The sequence below is a fragment of the Ursus maritimus genome, unplaced genomic scaffold, assembly GCF_017311325.1.
Source record: "Ursus maritimus isolate PB19 unplaced genomic scaffold, ASM1731132v1 scaffold_14, whole genome shotgun sequence".
Taxonomy (NCBI): domain Eukaryota; kingdom Metazoa; phylum Chordata; class Mammalia; order Carnivora; family Ursidae; genus Ursus; species Ursus maritimus.
In genome coordinates, this window is record NW_024423786.1 from 63,992,370 (window position 1) to 64,002,596 (window position 10,227).

General features: G+C 38.3%; 1 protein-coding gene across 1 annotated transcript in view; it reads left to right on the forward strand.

Annotated features, from left to right (window-relative positions):
• Positions 1 to 10,227, forward strand: part of MAP2K4 (mitogen-activated protein kinase kinase 4) — a 133,413-nt gene that overhangs the window by 79,151 nt on the left and 44,035 nt on the right. Inside the window, exon 4 of the mRNA XM_040630050.1 lies at positions 3,111 to 3,230. Within this exon, the coding sequence (XP_040485984.1) occupies positions 3,111 to 3,230 (120 nt within the window). The remainder of the gene's footprint in view (positions 1 to 3,110; positions 3,231 to 10,227) is intronic.

A 10,227-nucleotide genomic window follows, 5' to 3' on the forward strand; every position in this document is an offset into this window, starting at 1 on the left:
TGTATAATTGGTGTCACCTTTTGCACTTCCATTTTCCATTTTCCTCCCTCTATTAAGGAAAGCCTTTTTTTCTTCCTTAATTTGAAGATCTAATTGGCTTTATGAAACGATTCATGAATCAAGCAGCGTCTCATCTAGCAGGGAGAGGGGAGCTCCCAAGGACAGTTTCATAAAGGGAAGGGAAGTTTGTTCTTGTTCACGTGTCCCAATTTGGGTGATTATTCTCCCTTAATATTAGAAAGTCCTGGCTGTACTTATTTCCAGTGGTAAAAATCTTATCCATACACATTTTTTTGTTCCATCAGAGAAGCATTCCTGGTCGTAACTCTTATATTAAGAATTCTCTCTTTTGAGTCATTGATTATGGTTAAGTATTCTTCAAATTGAACATTTATTGAATTAATTGAGTTAAAATAATTAATTTGAAGCGACCACTATTATAGGTATGTGCTTGTGGTTAATCCCCTTTTTGAGCCCTTTAGGCCTTTTGAATTGGTTTATTTTATTAAGTGCTCTCATGTAATAACATGTTGCAGTATGATCCTAAAACTTCTGTATAATGAAGAGTTAGCTCTTCTTGCTCAGCCCCAAACAATTCTGATTCCACACCAGCAGCTACTTCTCTACGCATGACCCTCTTCCCACTGTCCCTTGGACCAGATGTTCAGAGAGCGCGAAGAGATGATGATCCGCTGACCACTATCCAAGAGTGGAATCCATTTCCTGGTAGACCAGTAGGCCATCCAGCAGCCCCGTGTTCTGTTTTGTACTACTAGTGGCATTGAAGAATAGTTTACAGATGAATAGATTTTACTGCCATGCTGATGAGCTCAAAGGTTTGAGCTGTGCCAGGAACTCTCTGCATCCCGGTTCATGTTAATCTGGTCCAGGATTGAGAATTAGATACCAGTCCGATGCTGGGTCTTCAGTCAGGCTTCCAGTCCATGTAGTAACATGCATCCCTTCTGTAGCTGCTGCAGTATGTGTAGAAATTGTCCTCAGGAGTCAGTTATTCATGATAACGATCGAGGTTTTGGCTGTAATATGTTTTCCAATAGTTGAAATGCAAGCATTTGTACAAATGGAAATTTAGAAACCGTATAACCAGTTTGGGGAAACAAATTAGGAAAGAGGACATCTTTTTTAATAGTGCCCTATGAGTGTGAGTTAGTGTATTTATACTTGCCCATATATCCGTACAAGTGAAAATAGAAAAAAAAAAGTTTTTAAACCTTTTAATAGTGAGAATTCTTCGGTTGGTGGCAGTCTTCCCCAGAGTATCATTTCCTTTTTCTTCCCCATTTGTCTCTAGTTACCGGCTCTCTGTCTTTTAAATGTAGATATATGAGATTGTTAAGTTTTTATTAAAAAATTGCCTTCCCAAACTAGTATTTTCACAGCTATCCTTTTAATGTTATTGTTTTAAAAACAGGAATAAATGTAATTAAAATGTTTACCAAAATTTTTGAACTAATAACAAATTACATCTCTGGGCTATTTCGACTTTTTAAAAATACACTTTTTGAGCAAACATTATCCTGATGTTGATTTAAAAGAAAGATCATTAATCTTCAAACTATGAAAACATAGAAATGAGAGAAAGAAGGCAATTTTTCTTAATTTTAAAAGTGTCAGTCTTATTTTGTCATTATTTTTTGTTCTTATTATTTATTTCTTGTTTATCTGGGTAGTGATATTCAGTGTAAAAGTGTGTATATAAGACAGTTGCTGGTTAGTGAATTTTATTTGATAAGAAGTACTGTAGCTATCAGGCTATCCATTTTAAACAGCAAAATTAAATGTGTTCATATTTGGAATATATAGAATTCCTCCTTAGTGGGGAGAAAGGAAAATCAAAGAACTTGCTTCTATTCCTTCTACAACTGTTTATTGTCATGTTACATGGAATACATCTTTTGTATCTCTCTGTGCCTCTGGCTTCTCTTCTGTAAAATGGGCTCAAGAATTTAATTGACTGCCTTCATCCCTTTCAAGAGCATTGAGGACAGATACCTTGGAAGACAAAATGCCAGCTTGTGTATTTTTTGATATACTAACTTGCCTTGTAAGTATGTACCATGTGTTGTACGCAGTGGCGCGGTGTGACATTGTGAACTTTTTTTATGAGAAAAAAGTTGTTTGCATGCCTCGGTGTGAAACTATAACTTCATTATTCGTGTTTTACGTTTTCTGAACTTGATTCTTTCCTGTCTCTCTTGTGCAGTGGGAACTGTCCCTCTGAACGTCTCCGTGTACCCTGCTGTTCCCGGGTGGGCAGTGGGCGGTGGGGGTACTGGCTTTTCGTGGCAGTCTTTTAGAAGTGTGCAGAGAAGTTGTACAGGTGGGTCAGGGGTATACCCCAGGTCTGCCGTGTACGGGGAAGAGGGGCTCATCAGGGTAGGAACAAAGAGCCCTCTCCCTCCTCATTTGGAGATTTTCTTCCACATGTTCCTGCTGCCCTCCATTCTGACCCATGGGGTGGAGAGTCAGGTAGAACTTTTTGTTCTTAACGTGTATAGCAAATGTGGTAAAAGGGGGAGAATTCCAGCGTAGGATTTGGGAGCTCGGGAAGGTCGTCTGTGTGCTGCACCCACACTGATTCCCACTGTGACCTGTTGTGGACTATTTTCCATCTCTAACAAATGAGGATGCTAGCGGGTAAGGTTGCCAGGGAGCGAGGAGGGCTGTTCTTGCTTTGAGAACCTAGATTCCATACAATAAAGGTATCTGTGAATCTGTGCACATGTTTAAAATAGAGCTCCTTATGCTTTTCTTTATCTTTGCACGTGAGGGTTGATTTTCACTGCTTAGGAACTTTGTTATATAACTTCCAATGTCATCCCTGGATGCTTGTGGTTAAAAAGCCCTGTGTCCTTTAAAGAATTCCTAAGTGCTATTTTGTTTAAAAAAAAAAAAAAATCCTAAGTGCTATTTTGTTTTTCTGTGATAAAAATTGTTCTTGTAAAGTCTAAGGAAGATGATAATTTTTATGTCTGGTTAGTATTTATGATGTTTGCTTAGAAATTTTCAGTCTTGTCATGGTAGTGGTTTTTCTCAGGTTTCTAAAGTTGTTTTATGTTTTTGTGACATCTTTTGTCATTCTTTTCCAGAGAATTCGGTCAACAGTGGATGAAAAAGAACAAAAACAACTTCTTATGGATTTGGATGTAGTAATGCGGAGTAGTGATTGCCCATACATTGTTCAGTTTTATGGTGCACTCTTCAGAGAGGTAGGAATAAACAATTTGGGGTTTTAGCTGACAAATAAATATCTAATTGGAATAAATAAGAGGATGGCAGGCTTAGATTCTGATCTTCAGTTCATTGCCATACATCAGCAATAAGCTGATTTCTCAATATTTTAGTATATAGGCCATGAAAATCTGCACATTCATTTCTAGCAGTCATTGTTCCTTAGTTAAGGGGTGAATCTCGTACTTTTTAAATATATATTTATGGCTGTCATTTGTGAATCCCATATTTCCTTTCTTCACTAGAGTTTCTGTTCTTTAAGAACCTGACAAATCAGCTGACTTCTGAATATTAACCCTTTGCCATAGGTTGAACTCACTATCTCGGCTTTGAACTCCCTCAGTGTTGCCCCTACCCCCTCTTAAAAACGTTTTATTTCTGTCATCAACTGTGTCTGCATGTAATGTAAGCATTTATTTGCTCTCATCCAGAACCCTCAGTACAGCCCGTGAGGAAATTCACAAGTATAGTAGACATTCTTTTAGTTAATCTTGTTATCCAGATTTTTGTGTAGAAATTGCATAGTCTCGGGATCGTGTGTCTTCTTTTGGCCTCTGGGTATTCTGTGTCCTGACAGAGCTTGTCACTTTTGCTCCAGCTGTCAAACCCACGACCTCATGTCCAGTCATCCCGCCGCCTGAAGCAGGGAAGGGAGTTAGGGCAGCGGGTATAGCTGGAGCTGGGCCTGAGTCAGACACTTCACACACTTGTGATACTTAGGTGAGGAGGACTTCAGCTGAATGAACCCTGAAACGCTTTTAATACTCTTTATAAAATACCATTCTCATTTTGAAAATGTTAGGATTGTGCTGGTGGGTCCTTATGAGCTGGTGAGAATCCCCCTCTCTTTGTTTTGGGACTGGATCACAAGGTGTGTATGTGTGTAGCTTTGGGGGTTAAGTTATAATTACTGACTTAAAAAATACTGTGTTGTAAGACAGGACTGACTGTCCCACTGACTAGAAATATATGAAGTCTTGTAATTGGAGACGACCTTTGAGGTTAGTCAGTTAATTCCCCGCTCAGTCCCTACGTTTTTATTTGTTTGTTTTTCTGTGCCCTCAGTAGGTAGGTACTCTAGTAGGTGGAAGCGTCCATTGCTTCATTGAATCACTAATTAATCACTGTTAATTCTAGACTCCTGCAGTTTCTTTCTACCTGTGTCCTTGTACTTTTTATGACTCGAATATTCGTTTCTGTGGCCAGATACACTGAATTTGCAGCACCGGTAACGCATTGCAGCAGCGTGCAGTCCTGTATTCAGGAATAGACCGTATCCTGCACCTAAGTTCTTCCATGATGCCGTGCTGTCTGTAAGATCACGAATCTGGAACTTTCTTCATGTCACACAAGAATCTTGCCATCACCTCCTCCCTTCTTCCCCCAAACCGTGAATTTAGTCTTTATAATCACTAAATCCTCTGGCCATTTTACTCCTCAGATCATATGCAGGGCAGTAGTTGGGGCCTGGACTAGACTTTCGGTCCTAACTGGGTTTCACAGTCAGCTTTTCCAGCGCTCTAGTCTCTGCCCCTTGAGGCTCCTACTGGCTCTATCTTAACTGTATTTCACCTCCATAGAGCTAGGATACACCAGGCTCTCTCTCATGTTCATTGTTTAATCATCCCTTTAAGCTGCATTTAGATGTATAACCCCAGACTACACAGTGTAGAGGTCTGATTTTATGAAAAGAAGGCAGAGTAAGTGATACCCAGGATTGCAAAGTATTGGAGACGAGACAAAGGTTGGAATAGTGTCTGAACAGCGTCCTTATTGTTTCTGATGAGAAGCTGGGTAAAATTCAGTGTTAATATCTCAGGGAGGTTGAAGGGAGTTGAGATATGCAGCCGTAAGCACAAACATCTGTCGTTTCCATGTATATTCTCTTCGCAGTAGTCTCAGGCCATTTGGGGGCATTATCCCCTTTCTCCAGAGAGGAGGCTGAGGTTTGATGGGAGTCACATAGCCATTAAGTGGCAGAGATGGGACTTCAGGGACAAAACTCTCGCTGTTCTTTCTGTTATAGAACAAGTGGTCCAGGGATGAGGAACTTTCAGCTTCACTTAAAAAAAAAAAAAAAATCTGCTTTTTAACATTGCTACAGTTTTTGAGTATGATCAGGTGAGGGCTGAGGAACTGTAGTGTTAAGTTGTATAAAGTCACAAAATGCCCAGATAGGCTGAATGTGAACTATGCACTGACTCCCGCCCCAAGACGTATAGGTACTTTCTGAATAAAAAAAAAAAAAAAGAAGTTTAGAAGCAAAAGGTTCACCTTTAAAGAATGCATAGGCAGAGTGTGTTTCCTATGGTTACAAAGATTAAAAATATTAAACAGATTTAATAGGAGCTTAGAGAAACGAGTTTTCTTTTGAGATTGATCACTCGAAGAGGATCTTTTTGGTGACATGACCTTCAGTTCTAATAATAGACCCACAATTCTGGGTTTATGAGAGGAAAGAGTAGAAGTGAACGTATGCGGTCTGGACTTCATACCTAACCACCGCTGTGAGGAAGACAAATGCCTTTTAATTCCTGTCACTGTGAGGAACCCTCTAGAACATTGCATTCTGTAATTTGTATGGCCATAAAATACCAGTTTGTGGTCTGGTTCAGTCAGCCATCAGTCAGGGAGCTTGTGAGGTGTTAGTTTTCTTCTTCTGACAGCTTCTCTGTAGAGATGAATCTTGCTGTTGGGTAATAATTGAGCCCCCGAGGTTCCATAGCTTTACTCAGAGCAATGACTGAATAACACTTAATACGGAAGCTGGAAACTTATTTCTTGCCATTGTCTCCAACCCTTTATACTTCTTTCAGCAGTAGAACTGAACTCAAGTAAAAAGCCCAAGTACAACTTGGATGTGATGTAGATAAATTACTACGACACCTACTTGTGCAGGTTTCTAAACTCCTTTTCAGACTTTGTAGACAGGAAAACAGAGAGCTTGGCAGTATTGAACAATAAACATCACTTCTAGCCAATAATGTGCATCAAGGTCCACACCATCCATTTATCTCATCAACACCGAAACCTGGACTCACTTTAAAAACGTCCTTTCATATATACATTTCAGAATTTGAAAGCACGGAAGCCCTTACTTCAAGTATCTTTTGAGGTTGGAGAAAGTCTAGTGAGGGAAATACTGTTCTGAGTAACTTGTGATTATAGAAGGTCATTGGATTTTATAAAAGGCATTGATGTTAGCCGAATGTAGTGCCCTTCTCCCTTTCTATCCCTGCTGCTGTTCATGTTCTTTCCTTTCCTTCCCCCTCGCACAGCCTTATGGTGGTAAAATTAACAGACGACAAAATGTACATACTTCAAGGGTATAGTTTCATATGTGTGAACAAGTGTATACGCCTGTGGAACTATCACCGTAATCAAGATGGTGGACATCTCCATCACTCACACGCTTCCCTTCTGCTGCCGCTGTGCTGCATTCTGCCGCTATAGATGACTGTGCATTTTCTAGAATTTCATGTAAATGCAATCGTACAGTATATGTGTTCTGTCTTCTTTACTCTGCATAATTGTTTTACCATTCCTGTTGTGGGACGTGTCAATAGTTCATTTATATTGCTGAGTAGTGGAAGTCGTTTTTCATGGTAGGGATACACTGGAGTTGGTTTATTCCTTCACCTGCTGAGGGACTTCTGAACTTCTGTGGTTTTTGTCTGTTGTAAGTAATGCTGCTGTGAGTGTGTGTGTACAAGTCTGTGAGCTGGTGTATGCTCTCATCTCCCTCCAGTCAACATCTGGGAGTGGAATGGCTAGATCACGTGGTAGGTGAATGTTTAACTTTCTAAAACTGTTTTCCAAAGTAGTTGTACTATTTTCAACCTTCACCAATAATCTATGAGAATTTTCTTTCTTCCACATCTTTCCTCACACTTGGGATGGTCTTTTTAATTTTTAGCCATTATAATTGGCGTAGGCTGGAATCTCATTGTATTTTAAATTTGTTTCTTTTCTTTTTTTTTAATTTTTAAATTTTTTAAAATTTATTTTATTGTTTTTAAAGATTGTAGTTATTTTAGAGAGATTATGTGCGCATGAGCAGAGGGGTGGGGAGGGCAGCAGACTCCCCACTGAACAGGGAGCCTGACGTGGGGCTCCATCCCAGGACCCTGGGAGTATGACCTGAGCTGTGGGCGGACTCTTAACCGACTGAGCCACCTGGGTGCCCCTGTTTTTTTTTTTAAGATTATTTTATGTATTTGTTTATTTTAAAAATATTTATTTATTTGACAGAGAGAGAGAGAGAAAGAAAGCACGAGCAGGGGGAGGGGCAGAGAGAGAAGCAGATTCCCCGCTGAGCAGGGAGCCCAACTCAGGGCTCCATCCCAGGACCCTGGGATCATGACCTGAGCTGAAGGCAGACACTTAACTGACTGAGCCACCCAGGTGCCCCTTGAGAATTTTTTTAAAAATCTATTCTGGATATAGGTTTATTATCAGATATCTGATTGTAAATATTTGCTCCCCCATCTGTGGCTTATCCATTATATTCTTAACAGCGTTTTTTTTTGAAAGTGAAGTTTCTTAATGCTGTTGGAGGCCAATTTGTTAGTTTAAAAAAAATGTATTGTGTTTTTAGTGTTGCATCTAAAGGATCTTTGCTTAACTCAGAGTCACTCAGATTTTCTCGTATGTTTTCTTATAGTAGTTTTATAGTTTCAGATATCACATTTATATTTATCATCCATTTGGAGTTAATTTTTATATGGTGAAAGGTATGGATTGATGTTTACTTTTGTGCATGTGGATATCCTTTGCACTTTTGTCAGAAGTCCGTTGTCCCCACGTGTGTAGGTCTCTTTCTGGACTGTCTAGTCTTTTCCATTGATCTGTTTGTTCTGTCTTTATACCAGTTCCACACTGTCTTGATTCCTTTAGCTAGTCTGAAGATCAGGTATGCTGGTTTTTCAACTTGATTCCTTTCAAAGTTGTTTTGGCTCTTTAAGGTTTTTTTCTCTTCCTTTTGTTTTGTTTTGTTTTGTTTTGTTTTGTTTTGTTTTGTTTTGTTTTAACACTGGGTATGGAGCCTAATGCAGGGCTTGAACTCAAAACTGTGAGCTCAAGACCCGAGCTGAGATCAAGAGTCGGACACTTAACCGACTGAGCCACCCAGGTGGCTGGTTTTTTCTATTCCCGTATGAATTTTGGAACCTGCTTGTCATTTTCTACAAAACACAGTCCCTGGGATTTGGGTTGGGATAAGCTGGTAGGTTAATTGGAGAAGTGTGGATATTTTAACATTCAGTCTAATGACCCATTAACATGGTATTTTACTTCATTTGTTAACATTTCTTTAATTTTTCTCAGCAATACTTTATAGCTTTCACCATACAGGACTTCCACTTTTTTTGTCAAGTTTATCCTTCAGTTTTTAATATTTTTTGATGCTTTAATAAGTGATATTTTAAAGAAATTTGTTTCCTTGTTTTGTGACTAATATAAAGAAATACAGTTGATTTTTGTTTATCTCGTGTATTGTAACCTTGTTGAACTCACTTATCAGTTCTGGTAGCTTTTTATAGATTCCATGACATTTTAGATTATCATGTTGTTTGTGAATAAAGAGAGTTTATTTCTTCTTTTCAGTTTGGGTTTCATTTAGTTATTTATGTCTTGCCTTATTGTGCTGGCTAAATCCTCCAGTCCACAGATACCATGACGAGTAGACAACCTTGTCTTGTTTCTGATCTTAGGGAGAAAGCATTCAGGGTTTCACCAGGAACGATGATGGTAGCTGTAGGTTTTTCATAGATGTTCTTTATCAGGTTGAAGAAGTGACCTTCAATTCCTAATTTGCTGAGATTTTTTTTTTTTAAATCAGGAAGAGATGTTAGAGTTTTTTCCCGTTCTTTTTCTACATCTTTAAGGTGATTGTGTGGTGTTAAAGAGATTCTTTTTTTTGTATCATAAGTCACACAGATTGCTTTTCTTATGTTAAACCAACCTTGCATTTCTGGGATCAGTCCACTTGATTATGATGTATTACCTTTTTAAATATTGTTGGATTAAATTTGCTAAAATTTTATTTAGAAGTTCTTTAAAAAATTTTTTATTATTATTTATTTATTTTAAGTAGGCTCCACACCCAGTGTGGGGCTTGAACTCAGGACCCTGAGATCAAGAGTTGTGCACTCTACTGACCACACCAGCCAGGCTCCCCTATTAGGAAGTTCTTGAGAAATACTGAGCTGTAGTTTTCTTATAATGTTTTTGTTTGGCTTTCATATCAGTGTATCAGCTTGTGTCAATGCTAGCTATATAGAATGAGTTGGAAAATATTCCCTGATTTACAGTTTTCTGGAAGAATTTATATAGAACTGGTATTACTTCTTCTATAAATGTTTGGTAGAATTCACCAATGAAGCCATTTGAATTTGGAGTTTTCTTTGTGGGAAGATTTTTAACTACAAATTCAGTTTCTTTCAGAGATAGCATTTGACTCAAGTTATGTTTCTTCTGAAGTGAAATTTGGTAGTTTGTTTCTCTGAAGAAATATGTCCCTTTCATCTAAATTGTCCAATTAATTGGCAATTTAATAGGTAATTTGTATCTTTTCTATTTCTTCCTGATGAGTCTGGCCAGAGATTTATCAGTTCTTATTGATCTTTCGGTGAGCCAGCTTTCAGTTGTATTACTTTTCTGTATTTTTTTTCTGTTTAAAAATTTTTTCATTCTGATCATTCTTCCTGTTTCTGAATGTCTTTATTTAAATTGCTCATCTTTTTCTAGTTTCTTAAGGTAGCTTGCTTTTTTAAAATTGTGAAATATCTCAAACATACAGAAACTTCTAGGGGAATCACCAACACCTCAGATGAGCACTTGGCATATTTACTCTTTAAATTATAGATGCAGTGGAAGCCTTCATCCTAATCCTCCTTTCACTTTACAGACCTAAACACTACCTTGAAGTTAGTATTTCCTTCAACTTTTTCATTTAGCCTTTCCATATATGTATCT